Genomic DNA, 16,991 nt, shown 5'->3' with positions numbered 1-16,991 from the left:
TTCTGATATTTTACTTGAACATTTGGTTCCACACGTTGACATAAACTGTACTGCAGTTCTATTCTAACTGTACACCATTTCAATTCCAGCCCCCAAACCTAAGTTTCACATTTACTGTGTAATCCTTCCCTGTAGTCAATGAAAAAGTACACAAACGTCAATTTAAATCAACCTTTATTATGGATCAACAACCGGAAGTGCATGCAGCACTGTTTTCAGACCATTTTTGTCTATTTTTAATACTCCTCTCCTTCCTCCTCTCCCTCACCCTCAACTGAATCAACTCCCACCTCCTCATAATCCTTCTCCAGGGCTGCCATGTCCTCCCTGGCCTCAGAAAACTCTCCCTCCTCCATACCCTCACCCACATACCAGTGCACAAAGGCCCGCTTGGCATACATCAGATCAAACTTGTGGTCAAGACGAGCCCAGGCCTCTGCGATGGCAGTGGTGTTGCTCAGCATACATACAGCCCTCTGGACCTTGGCCAGATCTCCACCAGGAACTACAGTGGGGGGCTGGTAGTTGATGCCAACCTTGAAACCAGTTGGGCACCAGTCTACGAACTGAATCGAGCGTTTGGTTTTAATGGAGGCAATGGCTGCATTGACATCTTTGGGCACCACATCACCACGGTACAAAAGGCAGCAGGCCATGTATTTGCCGTGGCGTGGGTCGCATTTCACCATCTGATTGGCCGGCTCAAAGCAGGCATTGGTGATTTCACCCACAGAGAGCTGCTCATGGTATGCCTTCTCAGCAGAGATGACCGGGGCATAGGTGGCCAGGGGGAAATGAATACGGGGATAGGGCACCAAATTGGTCTGGAACTCTGTCAGATCAACGTTAAGAGCACCATCAAAACGGAGGGAAGCAGTGATGGAGGACACAATCTGACTGATCAGCCTGTTGAGGTTGGTATAGGAAGGACGCTCAATATCTAGATTCCTACGGCAAATATCATAGATGGCCTCATTGTCTACCATGAAGGCACAGTCAGAGTGCTCTAGGGTGGTGTGCGTGGTGAGGATGGCGTTGTAGGGCTCCACCACAGCAGTGGAGACCTGGGGAGCTGGGTAGATGGAGAACTCCAGTTTGGACTTCTTGCCATAGTCAACTGATAGACGCTCCATCAGCAGGGAGGTGAAACCAGAACCGGTGCCACCTCCAAAGCTGTGGAACACCAGGAAGCCCTGGAGCCCAGTGCACTGGTCAGACTGGAAACCAAGAAAGCACAAGGTCAGACAAAGATAGCAATTTGTATTGGGACAGTTTATGGTTCTTAATACTGAGATACCTACCAGCTTGCGGACCCTGTCCAGCACCAAGTCGATGATCTCCTTGCCGATGGTGTAGTGTCCACGGGCGTAGTTGTTGGCTGCATCCTCCTTACCAGTAATCAGCTGCTCAGGGTGGAACAGCTGGCGGTAGATCCCAGAGCGCACCTCATCTGAAACCAGCAAAGATTTGGTTCTGTTCATTCTCAATGGTGTATTGCATTTCATAAATAAAACATTGCAGAAGTGAGGGGAACCTACCAATGACAGTTGGCTCCAGGTCTACAAAAACAGCCCTGGGGACGTGCTTCCCAGCTCCAGTCTCACTGAAGAAGGTGTTGAAGGAATCATCTCCTCCTCCCAGAGCCTTATCACTGGGCATCTGCCCATCAGGCTGGATCCCATGCTCCAGACAGTAGAGTTCCCAGCATGCATTGCCAATCTGGACACCGGCCTGACCAACGTGGATGGAGATACACTCTCGCTGTGGAAGGAAACCAAATTGTAATTTAATTTTGAGAATGCATGTGTCTGTTCATTGTATGTTTATATTGATTGAAAAACAGCTCAATGAGCAATGTATGTCCCATATGATAGATCTCTGCTCCCTGTACACGTCGTATGCTGCCACTGCACTGGTGAGAGACACCACACAGCGCTGTAAGCTGCAGCATTGGTTATACTGCAGGCTGTTGTGGGTGTCACTACCCGTGCTCGGATCATACTACCACCAAACACAGCGGTGGTCCACACTGGACTGCAGTGCATGCCCCATACTCAATGGTTTTTAAGATAGCATTGGGAAATTGTACCAAACTGTATCAGGGTGAAGTTGTTGAATAATTGGGTAGTATCTCTTTCGATGCTGCACTTTTTAGACTTGTGCCACTCCCCCTCTCACTCTTCACAGCGTCATTCTGTGACCTCAGGTATCGTGGTTTTGGGCTAGGCATGACTCGAAGAGTGGTAAAGGTTCTACATGTGGTTTATTTAGAGACACAAGGTGAATGGACGTGCACCCTGGAGTGGTTCCTGAAGCGTCTCCTGGACACAGCTGAATCCTCAGTCTGTATGTGTATAGGTGGAAGGGTTATTGAAGCCTAAAGGGTCTGATTTACCAGGTAGATCTCCAGTGTGTATTGGTATGGGTGGAGGAGTAAAAAGAAAAAAATGATGTCTTTGGTGTTAAACAACCTATTTATTGTGAGTCATTGTCATATAATGCAAAATAATTTCTGAAGTAAAGCAAAAGTAAGGCGAGGGAATGCACCACATATTGCGAGGTGCTGCAAAAGAAATAAAACCCCCACCATCACCTCCATAGTGGGTTCAACAGGCCTACTATATCAGAACACCTGACCATGACATCAGAACATCAACCCATAAACCTCTCCATAACCTTGACCACACCACAACCAGCTGGACAAGGTCCAGAGGAGTTTCAGGCTTCCACGCACTGGACCAGACTAACTGGTTCTGGACCGGTTCTACTGCCCTGAATGAAACTGTTTATGGTCACGACTACCTTGACCAACGATTGGCTTGGTTCCAGGCCTAAAACTCTTTATATAACGTTTTTATGAAAGTCAACGGTGAAAATGAATGGGAAATATATTTCCGGAACCAGAGCTTTTCAAAAAGGGGCGCGACACTGTTAGCTCTGTTGCCTCTATCAAACGATGCTCCCGCTACAGAATCACGTTATTTTACAACACTAATCACTCAATGTACACTGTTAGAATATGTGGAACATATTTTTATACTGTATTATAGGGTCTTTATTTGAGATTTCAGGAGTACAGTATGACGTCATGCGCATGCGCGGATCTACCAGGTAGCAAAATCTGACAAGGGAGCATTAATTTGCCGAACACTGGTAGGGCGTTATCTTCATTAATTAAAATGCGCCTTCAGACCACGAAATAAGATTTTGTATAAATATATAGACATTGAGGCTATACAAATAGCCTTATAGGCATAAAGGTTATAATAAGAATATTAAATGTGACGGTCTTATTTGTTTTGTGGTATTTAGATAATCACCTAAATGCGTTTTATGCGATTATAATTATAACTATTTCAGATGCCCCTCCCTGCTTTAGAGAAGAGGAGGAATTGTCAAATTTTGCCATGCACCACCAAACCAAACCATAGATGCATGGAAATTAGCTCAATCGATCCCTTGACGGTATCTACACGTTATTCAAGGCACTATTGTTCTCGATCCCAATCACAGTGCAAAATGACATGCATGTTCTCACACATAAAGTCTAATTCGATATCTAAATATCTATATAAATTGAAACGGTGGTTCCTATTGTTCCGGGCGAGGTGTGACGTCGACACCAGACCCCGTCCTCTGCTTCCCTCAATTCAGAAAACACTACGGTAATAATTGACACTAACAGCTGAATAAACGACCCCACTTACCATGTTTTCTGGAGTGGTTCAAACCAAAAAAGGACAATTAAATACGGATTTATCCTTCTTTATTTGTGTCTGTATTATTCTAGCAACGGGGATGAGCCACCACTGCTGCAGGGGAAGGCGTGCAGGAGCGTTCTGCAGGGTGCGCTCTGCTGGCAAGAGAGGATCCTTCTACACCCCCCCCCCCCCCCCCCCCCCCCCCCGCTCCTACTTAGTTAATTTTCTAAGATATATCCTGTATCCTATATCAGACCGTCACATTTAATATTCTTATTACCTTCCAATATGATTGGAAGATATATTTATCGTTTCTTATTAAATCAAAGCAATTAAAATAAACTATTCATGAATTATACATTGGACCAACAGCATTGAATTATACTAGTCTAACAACATCGAATTATGTCTACAAACATTGAATTATACTAGTCTAACAACATTGTATTATACTAGTCTATCAACATGAATTATACTAGTTTAACAACATTGAATTATACTAACAATATTGTGCTTTATGCCGTATATTTAGTCTTAATTTTAGAGGAATTTGTTGATTCAAAGTATGCGCCAGATTGTGGGCAAATTTATGCAAAATGGCCGAATGCTCTGGATGCCGATTGTGCAAACGTCCGTGTTGCTGAGGCCGCGCCCCTATCAAGCCATCACCCCCCCTCCGTGCCCTAGTTTCCTACAGTGACATCACTCCGCGCTCGGCTCACCGACTCACTCTGTCTCTGCAGGCTTCTGCTATCGGGCTGAAAAGTATTATTTTGCTTTATGTTTTTTTTGTTGGAGGATTTTAGAGTTAACCTGTTTTAGTGCATTTGATTGAATAACTAGCATATAATAGGCCTATAGAAGCGCCGCAGATGGGGCTCTTCAGAACAGTGAAGATGTGGACCAGTCCACACCGGGCCATTGGGGCGAGCCTCCCTACTAAAGCTCCCCTCCTGCCCTCGATGACCTAGGAAAGGCTACGGTGGTTTTACAATAATAAGTAGTAGGCCTAAAACACACTCGCTGCCCGATAAAATTCCTTTTTATCCGAAAGGGAAATGAGGAGGAGAAGGGCCTCCGAGCCGAGTAGCCTTTGTGGTTGTTATACTGGATATGGCCATCAGGGGATGAGGCGGAGGGGCGTTGGCAACGACGGCTCCACGTCCTGAGACCTAGAAAACACAATTTCCCCGCCCCCTCGTGATGCTAATCCCCAGCAGCTGTGGGCGGGGCTTGGCCTGAGCAGCTGTGGACGGAGCAGCTGCGCGCTCGAAGCCAGAGGGGATAAAGAGCTTGTGCCCCTCCCTCGGATTAAGAAAAAACCTCTCCGTCCCTGACAAGAAAGGACCAGATTTGAAATATGATTAAGGCTGCGCACCTATTTTTTCAATAAATAATGGCAAACAGTACCCATCCCAAATGTGCTCCATGTCGTAGTATCGCGGTGGAGTCTCTTTGTCTTCCTCTCGTCTCATTCTGCTGGCAGTTGCACTGCTCTCCATTGGTGCGATTTAGGCCAGGTCACGTGATCGTCCGATGAAGGCGGGTTATGTTGAAGCCCGGCTGTATCCTGGCAACTCCGGCTTTTTTCCCCTTCCCTAGCAACGGCTGTATCTATGGGAGTAGAGCGTGGGGGGTTGGGCGTCTCGCTCGCTGGCCCTCTCTCCCCATGAGCAGCTCAGAGATGGACCCACCACACTCGGAAACAAAGATTAAGATTATTACAAATGTCCAATACATTGTACCTTTTGCTTAAAATTGAGGACAGAATAATTAGCCTTTCTTAACAGATTTGCTGGTATTTTTGTGTCAACGATTTCGCAGCGTGTGTATCAATGCACTCGATGCTTAGCCATTGTCTCCTCAACTGTCTATTTATTCGGATTTATTATATTCCAGGATATTTAAGGTATGCCTATATTCAATGTTCTGTTCAAAATTATAATTCTGAACACGCTACAAGCAAATGCAAGCTCTGAAAGAGGAAAGGGCTTCTATATTATGGACGGATGAGAGCAGCCTACATTTGAACACAAAGGCATGGTTACTACTCCATTCGAGAGGATCTGGGTGGGGTCTGGGGGGTGGGCTTTAATGAGTTTTCCAGTAGAAGCCCTCCGCAGCATTTGAAGTGAAAGATTGATTGGAACCTGACCAATAGCAACGCAGTAGACGAAATGGACGGGCCAGACATGGATAAATAGAGCATGCTGTCAACGGTGCTGCATCACCTCTTACATCGACCCCTTAACTGTCGCATTGTAAGACGCCCTTACGAGGAGCATCTGCAATCTGCAAACCACTAAAGCATAGAGAAAATGGTAAGACCACTGTCTAATATTACTCCGGGATGAGTTGTATTTACCTTTCCGTATTGGTCTATAGGTGTCATGTATCACTCTTCTTTGACTTAATTTCGATAAAATAAATTAAGAGAAAATGGTTTCATTGTTTTGTTGATTGCAAAAGAAGCGCATGCAGGTGCGTTTAAATTGGTATGGCCCAGGCTGGGGTCCGCGTACACGGAACACGGTTTTATTTTAGATTGCGATGGAAAGACCGCTTCCATTCTGTACAGTGCAGTGCTGCTGCTATTTGCAGCTACTTGAGATATTTCTGCATTTCTAAGATCGGTGCTTCATCACGACAACAACAGCAATATAGGATTCAGGTGGAAAGACGCGCACAGGCAGTGCTCTCTCCGTCAAATGCTCCACGCCCAAAGAACCAATCGACAGAATTGATAATGGACATGTCGGCCTGGCTACCTGCTACCCATTAACAATGATGTCAGAAAGTGACACAGCTGAGCCACGCCCATTTAATATTTCACCCAATAAGAGACCGAGCGAAAGAAAGGGGTTTAAACAGGCTGCCTCTAAAGTTTATTGAATGAAATGTTATTAGTGCTCTATCATCTTGCATAACGGCATGATTTGATCATTTCCATAAAAATATTATAAGTTAATGTTTTTTTTTAAGTTACACCATTTACATCATTTATTTTCCTCCCCAGCGTGAGTGTATCTCCATCAATGTGGGTCAGGCCGGTGTCCAGATTGGCAATGCATGCTGGGAACTCTATTGTCTGGAGCATGGGATCCAGCCTGATGGGCAGATGCCCAGTGATAAAGCCATCGGAGGAGGAGATGATTCCTTCAACACCTTCTTCAGTGAGACTGGAGCTGGGAAGCACGTCCCCAGGGCTGTTTTTGTAGACCTGGAGCAAACGGTCATTGGTGAGTTCTAGTACATCACATTGATAGCAAAGCCTGTGAAGCACAATGAGAATCATAGAGGGTTGTTATTCGTTAAAAACCTAAACTTGAATAGGACAGGACTTGAATAGCTTCCCACACACACACATGCCTATTCCCAAAACTCGAATTCATTCTTTAATATATTTTTAACAAAATAAAATTGTAATCCAGGACCTTGCAAAGAATTTCCCATTTCTTAACTCTAGCTGTTATGTTTGTATAGTGACAGTTCATTCTTCCACCTACAACCAACCCCTTGAAGGCCATGAGAAGAACTACAAGCTAGGAACAGATGGTCATGGCTGCTGCTTGATTCACAGGATATATGTCCCTTTAGACCCTCAATAACCCTCTTATCCAATCCCAGATGAGGTGCGCACTGGGACCTACCGCCAGCTGTTCCACCCTGAGCAGCTGATTACTGGTAAGGAGGATGCAGCCAACAACTACGCCCGTGGACACTACACCATCGGCAAGGAGATCATCGACTTGGTGCTGGACAGGGTCCGCAAGCTGGTAGGTATCTCAGTATGAAGAACCATAAACTGTCCCAATACAAATTGCTATCCTTGTCTGACCTTGTGCTTTCTTGGTTCCCAGGCTGACCAGTGCACTGGGCTCCAGGGCTTCCTGGTGTTCCACAGCTTTGGAGGTGGCACCGGTTCTGGTTTCACCTCCCTGCTGATGGAGCGTCTATCAGTTGATTATGGCAAGAAGTCCAAACTGGAGTTCTCCATCTACCCAGCTCCCCAGGTCTCCACTGCTGTGGTGGAGCCCTACAACGCCATCCTCACCACGCACACCACCCTAGAGCACTCTGACTGTGCCTTCATGGTAGACAATGAGGCCATCTATGACATTTGCCGTAGGAATCTAGATATTGAGCGTCCTTCCTATACCAACCTCAACAGGCTGATCAGTCAGATTGTGTCCTCCATCACTGCTTCCCTTCGTTTTGATGGTGCTCTTAACGTTGATCTGACAGAGTTCCAGACCAATTTGGTGCCCTATCCCCGTATTCATTTCCCTCTGGCCACCTATGCCCCGGTCATCTCTGCTGAGAAGGCATACCATGAGCAGCTCTCTGTGGGTGAAATTACCAATGCCTGCTTTGAGCCGGCCAATCAGATGGTGAAATGCGACCCACGCCACGGCAAATACATGGCCTGCTGCCTTTTGTACCGTGGTGATGTGGTGCCCAAAGATGTCAATGCTGCCATTGCCTCCATTAAAACCAAACGCTCGATTCAGTTCGTAGACTGGTGCCCAACTGGTTTCAAGGTTGGCATCAACTACCAGCCCCCCACTGTAGTTCCTGGTGGAGATCTGGCCAAGGTCCAGAGGGCTGTATGTATGCTGAGCAACACCACTGCCATCGCAGAGGCCTGGGCTCGTCTTGACCACAAGTTTGATCTGATGTATGCCAAGCGGGCCTTTGTGCACTGGTATGTGGGTGAGGGTATGGAGGAGGGAGAGTTCTCTGAGGCCAGAGAGGACATGGCAGCCCTGGAGAAGGATTATGAGGAGGTGGGAGTCGATTCAGTTGAGGGTGAGGGAGAGGAGGAAGGAGAGGAGTACTAACAGAAGTTGACTTGAAAGATCCATGATCCTGCATACTTATGGAATCTTCAAAAATCTCAAATAAAAATGAAACTTCCAACATCTGCCGGTGCCCAGTGTTATGTGTGTATTTTTTCAAGGATTTCTATTAGTGGACCATTAGTTGTTTTGCAGCATTCCCAATGAATATATCTATATCTAGAGATATACCCTGTATATCTATCTATCTATCTATCTATCTATCTATAGAAAGGGCAATGTGGTTGATTGATTTTAATGTCACGATATGCATTACACAAACACACAGATCAGTCTAACTTTGTTCTGAATAAAGTTCTTAAGTTACATATGTGTGTATTTTTCAAAGAAAAAAAAAACGTGTGTATTTAAAAATTGCTAGAGAAATTAGAATAACAATAATGTAATTTTTATAATTTTTTCACAAAAAACTGGTGGTTTTAAACTTCTTCCACAGCAGAGTGATTCTAGAACCTATTTAGTGGTTGAAGCCCCACTGTTTAGTCTCGGCCCCCCTGCTAGCATTAAGCTAACCGGTAAGATTTTCACCCAGATTGTTGGCGGACTGATACTCTGAATGAAAACAGTATTGCGTTGATGGAGCAATAGGAAAATACTCCTTGATATATATAGCCCATGGATTTATAACATAAACAGTCTTCATCTGGATGTCTCCTTCCAAAAGCAAGAAGCCTCCATTATAAGCCATTGCAGATCTTTCTGTGGCTAAATGTCTGAATGGGCCATGATCCAGAGTATCAAAACCTGCAGTCAAACAGCCAAGCATTCAGTAACATTAGCTGCCTCGGATTCCTCAGCTCCCCCAGATGAGTCACATCACATTGAACAGGAATTGCTCGGAACATTTGGTCAAATATCATAGTCTGTGGTGAGGTAGGGCTTCAGAGCCCCTGACGAGGCTGTGAACTACAGGCTTGATGTTGACTCGGGACGGGATTCTCAGTAGCCTTTTCCAACCTGAGAATATGTCCAATCGAGCGACTACAGCAGACAAATCCTACCCAGTCACGAGACCAGCGTCAATGAAAAGGAGAACATTAAAATATGTTATGAACAATTAAATACAATTAAACAAATGAATATCAAACGTGGGCATGTATGACAAACATGTCTCTTTGTGTAGCCTCCACCTATACCCAAAGCACCGGTCCCGTGTGGGTACCGTTCATGCTGCCATATGGTCCTGCGATGTTTCCAATTCACAGGTCTGCGTTCTGTGCTGCAGTTTATTAAAACAGAAACAAATGTTGTGCGCACTGATCTCCTGCACCTGCTCAGACGGCGGATCATCTACCGGCTGACCAAATTAGCTAATGTGCGTGCATTAATGGAGCGTCCTCTAGGGTCCATTCATTGTAGACTTTACCATTTAAGATCACGAAACACAGATACTAGCCTACTCGTCATCTGCTATTGACAAATGAGGAATGTGAACTTGGTGAAAGCATTCAGGAAAACAGGGCTACTCCCCTGTGTGATAACGGCACCTTGCCCCCTCAGATGAAGAGCGCCTCGCCGCGTCACGGATCCGCCTCAGACACCGCGCACCTCAGTAGCGACCACGCACCAGACTTGTCCCTTTACATTGAATAAACTCGACGAGCAAAATGGTAAGCCTTAATTTACGCTATGTTATTTTAACCATGATTGCTTTACATTGATATTCGAATTTGAGTCGTTTATTTTGCTGATTGGAATTGGGTTTGGGGAGATTTTTCACAATTTACTTGTCACATCGTGTTATGGTTATGATTATACCTTCTTTTTTTTTTAGCACAGCCTTTAAGCAATGAAACAAATGTATTTTAGATACCATATTTATGTACAGGCCTTTATTATTTTAGATTTAGGTCTTTAATTCATTGTACGTTGCTGCCATGCAAAACATGGTCTAATCCTCTTCCCACATTGCTGCTCTGTAAATCAGATTAGACTCCTTGAACAGACATTTTGTTACAAAGCCACCAGCCTATTTTCTAGAGGTCTCAGTGTGCAGTACATAAAAGGAATCTATATCACGCAATTTGTTCTTTATAAATCGAGAACCGAATGTACCATTTGTGTCATCCGATGTCGTCGTCGTCTTCCCTCCCCCCGCGTAACCAAACAGTAGGCCTACTAATCAGGAATAATGGAAAAAATAAAGACAAAGACAAAGACAGATCATTCAAACGACAGATGGGGGAAAAGTGTGCTCATTATATTTTAAAGAGACCGAAGTCTACAACATTTCTGCCCTATCTCCATGGAAGTCTATGCGCAATATGCCATGGTTTTACGTCATAGAAAAGCTCTGCAGAAAAAAAACATGGGTTGGGTTGTTCCTTAAAATATGTGCGGGGAAAAGGCAGAGCCAAGGCAGGATTTATTTTTGATAAGCTTTCTCAGCTAATTCCAAGTGTGTGTATTTGTGAGTTTCAGACTTAATAAAATACATTTAAGTAAAAACACGACATACACTCACATTATCATCTCAGTCCAAAGAACATAAGCTCTAATCTCAAACCTCTTCTTACCCCCCAGCGTGAGTGTATCTCCATCCATGTGGGTCAGGCCGGTGTCCAGATTGGCAATGCATGCTGGGAACTCTACTGTCTGGAGCATGGGATCCAGCCTGATGGGCAGATGCCCAGTGATAAAGCCATCGGAGGAGGAGATGATTCCTTCAACACCTTCTTCAGTGAGACTGGAGCTGGGAAGCACGTCCCCAGGGCTGTTTTTGTAGACCTGGAGCCAACTGTCATTGGTAGGTTCCCCTCACTTCTGCAATGTTTTATTTATGAAATGCAATACACCATTGAGAATGAACAGAACCAAATCTTTGCTGGTTTCAGATGAGGTGCGCTCTGGGATCTACCGCCAGCTGTTCCACCCTGAGCAGCTGATTACTGGTAAGGAGGATGCAGCCAACAACTACGCCCGTGGACACTACACCATCGGCAAGGAGATCATCGACTTGGTGCTGGACAGGGTCCGCAAGCTGGTAGGTATCTCAGTATGAAGAACCATAAACTGTCCCAATACAAATTGCTATCTTTGTCTGACCTTGTGCTTTCTTGGTTTCCAGTCTGACCAGTGCACTGGGCTCCAGGGCTTCCTGGTGTTCCACAGCTTTGGAGGTGGCACCGGTTCTGGTTTCACCTCCCTGCTGATGGAGCGTCTATCAGTTGACTATGGCAAGAAGTCCAAACTGGAGTTCTCCATCTACCCAGCTCCACAGGTCTCCACTGCTGTGGTGGAGCCCTACAACGCCATCCTCACCACGCACACCACCCTAGAGCACTCTGACTGTGCCTTCATGGTAGACAATGAGGCCATCTATGATATTTGCCGTAGGAATCTAGATATTGAGCGTCCTTCCTATACCAACCTCAACAGGCTGATCAGTCAGATTGTGTCCTCCATCACTGCTTCCCTCCGTTTTGATGGTGCTCTTAACGTTGATCTGACAGAGTTCCAGACCAACTTGGTGCCCTATCCCCGTATTCATTTCCCTCTGGCCACCTATGCCCCGGTCATCTCTGCTGAGAAGGCATACCATGAGCAGCTCTCTGTGGGTGAAATCACCAATGCCTGCTTTGAGCCGGCCAATCAGATGGTGAAATGCGACCCACGCCACGGCAAATACATGGCCTGCTGCCTTTTGTACCGTGGTGATGTGGTGCCCAAAGATGTCAATGCTGCCATTGCCTCCATTAAAACTAAACGCTCGATTCAGTTCGTAGACTGGTGCCCAACTGGTTTCAAGGTTGGCATCAACTACCAGCCCCCCACTGTAGTTCCTGGTGGAGATCTGGCCAAGGTCCAGAGGGCTGTATGTATGCTGAGCAACACCACTGCCATCGCAGAGGCCTGGGCTCGTCTTGACCACAAGTTTGATCTGATGTATGCCAAGCGGGCCTTTGTGCACTGGTATGTGGGTGAGGGTATGGAGGAGGGAGAGTTCTCTGAGGCCAGGGAGGACATGGCAGCCCTGGAGAAGGATTATGAGGAGGTGGGAGTCGATTCAGTTGAGGGTGAGGGAGAGGAGGAAGGAGAGGAGTATTAACAGAAGTTGACTTGAAAGATCCATGATCCTGCATACTTATGGAATCTTCAAAAATCTCAAATAAAAATGAAACTTCCAACATCTCCCGGTGCCCAGTGTTATGTGTGTATTTTTTCAAGGATTTCTATTAGTGGACCATTAGTTGTTTTGCAGCATTCCCAATGAATATATCTGTATCTAGAGATATACCCTGTATATCTATCTATCTATCTATCTATCTATCTATCTATCTATCGATATATATATATATATAACTTATGGCATTACCAATATGAATACATTGATTGTCATAGGTTTCTTGTGTTCGGTTGAATATAGTATTGAAATGTGCACTTGACTAGAATTTATTTTAAAGTGGGTCTGTTGAGGCATTTTCCTAAGTACATGAATCCTTAAACATGAAAGCAAATAAACATATATCTTTTATATTTAAGTGTTAACAATACAAGAAGGAATTGTTTAAATAAACCACCCCTATGATTTGTAATTTGGTGAGAAAATCTGTCTCAAAGACCAGTTATTTCTGAATAAATATTTGCTCATCATAAGAGCTTTTGTTCTGGTTTAACGAGACAATAAAACACATTCATTAATGGAATATCTTACCTATTGAAGGCAAAATGGTTGACAGGGGAGGCAGGCTATATCTGTGAGGACTGCTTTGGGCGATATTCACATTTTGAATGACTAATAAAACAGGCCTTCAAGACTAAAGGAGTCAGACCTAGTGACACAGCGAATTGTGTGCGTGTGCGTGTGCGTGTGCGTGTGTGTGTGTGTGTGTAAGAGGAGGAGAGAGTTATTATAACATGCCTTAACGTAATAAGACTTCATGCAATAACATAAATGCTGTTCCCATCATAAAATGTAGTGTAGGGTGAATGCCAGTGACTAAGAAATAGGTATTTAACCGCAAATAGGATTCAGTCTCAGACTCCAGACTCTAATTTCGCCTCTTTCGACTGCCCCACTTTATGCAGAGTCGTCCCTTGTCGTGACAATGAACGAACACGACATGCTGTGCTGGTTCATCCAATAGAAACGTGCTCATGTGACACTCAGCCAATGGGATTGAGCAGCCCCTTTCCGCGACGAGGAAGTATAAAGCAGCCCGCCTAACGGGGGCCAGGCCTAGATCCTTCTTACATCGACCCATAAAGGTCTGCCTGTAAGAAATTACTGCAATCCTCGTGTTTCGTCTAATCTTCTATTTTTCTACTTCCATTTTTTGACGCATCAGAAAAAATGGTGAGCGTGATAGTTTTCCTTATCAAAAATGATTGAGTTCATGTTTCTGTGGGTTATTGATGAGAATCACCCGATGACGTCTGATTTCACTCCTTAATGCAGAACCTGACAAAAACAGCCGTTCTGCCATCCTATTGGCTCAACCTACGATTGGCATCAATGATTATTAGACAGAATATATACTGTTACTTTGTTGCTATATTGAACATGATTCCCTCAGTTTCCCGCTGTTTGCAGCTGATAGCTGAGGTTGGCGCGTTGGGCGTCGATGCGCTTCAGTCCGCTCACAATAAGGAGTATTTATTTCGGTGGAAGAACACATAGTTAATGAGCGGTATCCGTAAACGAGCCTTACCATTGTCAAAGGTGTAACGCTCTCGATGATGTATATTTCTAATCGAGTTTCATTTTCTCTTTGCATCGAGAAGAGGCATCCTACGCAGTTGCCATTTTAACTGCTAATATCCCATGTGATGAAATGGAGGCAAAATACATTTCCACTCGTATGTTTTATGTATTGTAGCCTGTGATGTTCTCCGTGATTCGAACTCTGGTCACTAAATATAATTAATCTTGCAGCCTGTCAGGTGGTTTGTCATGATGTTTTCGTATCTGGTGCAACACAAAGGCATCCTCTATCCGCACTAACCCCACCCCGATCGGTGACGCAGTTCAGTTGTGAAATAGGCCGGGCAATGTCCATCATCCATGCGTTTGATCTCATTTCACGATCTTCTCCCCACTGTTGCCCTCTGTTAATTTGAAGGTCTTACTTATGGTTTTTGTTTTGTAGAGTACTAAACTAGATTGTTTTATCATCTTTTAGAGGGAATGTATCTCAGTCCACGTTGGTCAGGCCGGTGTCCAGATGGGCAATGCATGCTGGGAACTCTACTGTCTGGAGCATGGGATCCAGCCTGATGGGCAGATGCCCAGCATGAAGGTCTCTTCTGGAGGAGGAGACGATTCCTTCAACACCTTCTTCAGTGAGACTGGAGCTGGGAAGCACGTCCCCAGAGCTGTTTTTGTAGACCTGGAGCCAACTGTCATTGGTAGGTTCCCCTCTCAGTTGCATTGATTGTTTATTTATTGATTGCCTTAAATTATTGAGTATTAATGGAACCTAATCTTTTCTGTTTTCAGACGAGGTGCGCACTGGGACCTACCGCCAGCTGTTCCACCCTGAGCAGCTGATTACTGGTAAGGAGGATGCAGCCAACAACTACGCCCGTGGACACTACACCATCGGCAAGGAGATCATCGAACTAGTGATGGACAGGATGCGCAAGCTGGTTCGTACAACTGTTGTTAAATGTCTTCCGTCAAAATACATATACGTGTAATTTTCAATTGTGGTTTCGGGATGAATGTATGGATCATGTAACGGCTGAAGGGGTATCTGGCCCTTATTCAGGGTGTCTGAGAGTCCTCTAGATTAAGATGTTGCTAAGATTAATGGAACTACCTTCTTTAAACAGCAATTTTTTAAATCCAGCCAGTGATTATTAATTGCTGGCTGGTAATTTGGCTTAAGAAGCCAAATTACTGAAGGGAGCCCCACATTCTAGAAATGGTCTTCAAATTCCATATTTGGCTCCAAGTACAGGTGTAAGCTATTGATGGTGGTAAACATGGCTAGCAAAGAAGTGGGGAAACCACTAAGGCAGCTGGGAAATGTATATACACAATATAAGCAGGACAGCTGTCTTCAGTTTGACATGCTGCACTCAATGAGACATTATTGGGGGCCAATGGCTACAGAAAATAGACTTTATAGCATAGATTACTTTGATGAAAATCATATGCAAGATGTTTAAAAACCCAAACTTTATAATTTGGGTTTTGCTCTTGTCATTTACTTTTGCGTTTATCTTAAGGTCAAGTAACAGCTAATTTCAAATACCGGAAGATAAAGTGGTATTGTTTTCTGTTCCCAGGCTGACCAGTGCACTGGGCTCCAGGGCTTCCTGGTGTTCCACAGCTTTGGAGGTGGCACCGGTTCTGGTTTCACCTCCCTGCTGATGGAGCGTCTATCAGTTGATTATGGCAAGAAGTCCAAACTGGAGTTTGCCATCTACCCAGCTCCCCAGGTCTCCACTGCTGTGGTGGAGCCCTACAACTCCATCCTCACCACGCACACCACCCTAGAGCACTCTGACTGTGCCTTCATGGTAGACAATGAGGCCATCTATGATATTTGCCGTAGGAACCTAGATATTGACCGTCCTTCCTATACCAACCTCAACAGGCTGATCAGTCAGATTGTGTCCTCCATCACTGCTTCCCTCCGTTTTGATGGTGCTCTTAACGTTGATCTGACAGAGTTCCAGACCAACTTGGTGCCCTATCCCCGTATTCATTTCCCTCTGGCCACCTATGCCCCGGTCATCTCTGCTGAAAAGGCATACCATGAGCAGTTAACGGTTTCGGAAATCACCAATGCCTGCTTTGAGCCGGCCAATCAGATGGTGAAATGCGACCCACGCCACGGCAAATACATGGCCTGCTGCCTTTTGTACCGTGGTGATGTGGTGCCCAAAGATGTCAATGCAGCCATTGCCTCCATTAAAACCAAACGCTCGATTCAGTTCGTAGACTGGTGCCCAACTGGTTTCAAGGTTGGCATCAACTACCAGCCCCCCACTGTAGTTCCTGGTGGAGATCTGGCCAAGGTCCAGAGGGCTGTATGTATGCTGAGCAACACCACTGCCATCGCAGAGGCCTGGGCTCGTCTTGACCACAAGTTTGATCTGATGTATGCCAAGCGGGCCTTTGTGCACTGGTATGTGGGTGAGGGTATGGAGGAGGGAGAGTTCTCTGAGGCCAGAGAGGACATGGCAGCCCTGGAGAAGGATTATGAGGAGGTGGGAGCTGACAGTGTTGGAGATGGGGAGGGTGATGAGGAGTATTAGATGTGTTGTAAGATTTGCCTGGAATTGTGATCCTTGATCTATTGTCGGTAATAAATCGTTCTAACAGCACTATGTCTTTGAATATCTTAATTGAAGTCGACCTGTCCTTTTCAGATCTTATGTTTGACTGTTTAAGTTGTGCCCAGTATGGCTATACATAGCAAAAAATGCAGTCCAAACATTCCTTGATGCAAAGTTGAGCTACGATTATTATTATTTATCA

The 16,991-nt window shown here is 45.1% G+C and overlaps 4 protein-coding genes across 7 annotated transcripts; 3 read left to right on the top strand and 1 right to left on the bottom strand.

Moving 5' to 3' along the window:
- Nucleotides 1–163: 163 nt before the first annotated feature.
- Nucleotides 164–6,108, bottom strand: LOC130377119 (tubulin alpha-1B chain-like). 4 transcript variants are annotated; one of them, XM_056584350.1, is made up of 4 exons: nucleotides 3,708–3,830; nucleotides 1,539–1,761; nucleotides 1,302–1,450; nucleotides 164–1,217 (listed from the first exon to the last, which is right to left on the bottom strand). In XM_056584350.1, exons 1-4 carry the CDS (start codon nucleotides 3,708–3,710, stop codon nucleotides 237–239), a joined length of 1,356 nt encoding a protein of 451 aa, XP_056440325.1. In that variant the 5' UTR covers nucleotides 3,711–3,830; the 3' UTR covers nucleotides 164–236. The 4 variants fall into 4 exon arrangements, with proteins under 4 accessions (XP_056440325.1, XP_056440253.1, XP_056440110.1 ...); XM_056584278.1 differs by lacking the exon at nucleotides 3,708–3,830 and adding an exon at nucleotides 6,067–6,108 and having other exon boundaries at nucleotides 165–1,217; XM_056584135.1 differs by lacking the exon at nucleotides 3,708–3,830 and adding an exon at nucleotides 6,067–6,108 and having other exon boundaries at nucleotides 165–1,450.
- LOC130377340 (tubulin alpha-1B chain-like) lies at nucleotides 5,892–8,649 on the top strand. The gene is made up of 4 exons (XM_056584454.1): nucleotides 5,892–6,022; nucleotides 6,718–6,940; nucleotides 7,329–7,477; nucleotides 7,562–8,649. Exons 1-4 carry the CDS (start codon nucleotides 6,020–6,022, stop codon nucleotides 8,540–8,542), a joined length of 1,356 nt encoding a protein of 451 aa, XP_056440429.1. The 5' UTR covers nucleotides 5,892–6,019; the 3' UTR covers nucleotides 8,543–8,649.
- A 1,246-nt stretch (nucleotides 8,650–9,895) lies between these two features.
- Nucleotides 9,896–12,698, top strand: LOC130376866 (tubulin alpha-1B chain). Its single transcript, XM_056583811.1, has 4 exons — nucleotides 9,896–10,170; nucleotides 11,084–11,306; nucleotides 11,395–11,543; nucleotides 11,628–12,698. Exons 1-4 carry the CDS (start codon nucleotides 10,168–10,170, stop codon nucleotides 12,606–12,608), a joined length of 1,356 nt encoding a protein of 451 aa, XP_056439786.1. The 5' UTR covers nucleotides 9,896–10,167; the 3' UTR covers nucleotides 12,609–12,698.
- Nucleotides 12,699–13,726: 1,028 nt separating this feature from the next.
- Nucleotides 13,727–16,859, top strand: LOC130376952 (tubulin alpha chain-like). Its single transcript, XM_056583913.1, has 4 exons — nucleotides 13,727–13,856; nucleotides 14,683–14,908; nucleotides 15,000–15,148; nucleotides 15,794–16,859. The coding sequence occupies exons 1-4, from the start codon at nucleotides 13,854–13,856 to the stop codon at nucleotides 16,766–16,768; spliced, it is 1,353 nt and encodes a 450-aa protein (XP_056439888.1). The 5' UTR covers nucleotides 13,727–13,853; the 3' UTR covers nucleotides 16,769–16,859.
- Nucleotides 16,860–16,991: the final 132 nt, after the last annotated feature.

This window comes from Gadus chalcogrammus, chromosome 1, assembly GCF_026213295.1.
Source record: "Gadus chalcogrammus isolate NIFS_2021 chromosome 1, NIFS_Gcha_1.0, whole genome shotgun sequence".
NCBI lineage: Eukaryota > Metazoa > Chordata > Actinopteri > Gadiformes > Gadidae > Gadus > Gadus chalcogrammus.
Note: the sequence above shows the minus strand (reverse complement) of the source record. Positions and strands in the feature narration are given on the sequence as shown.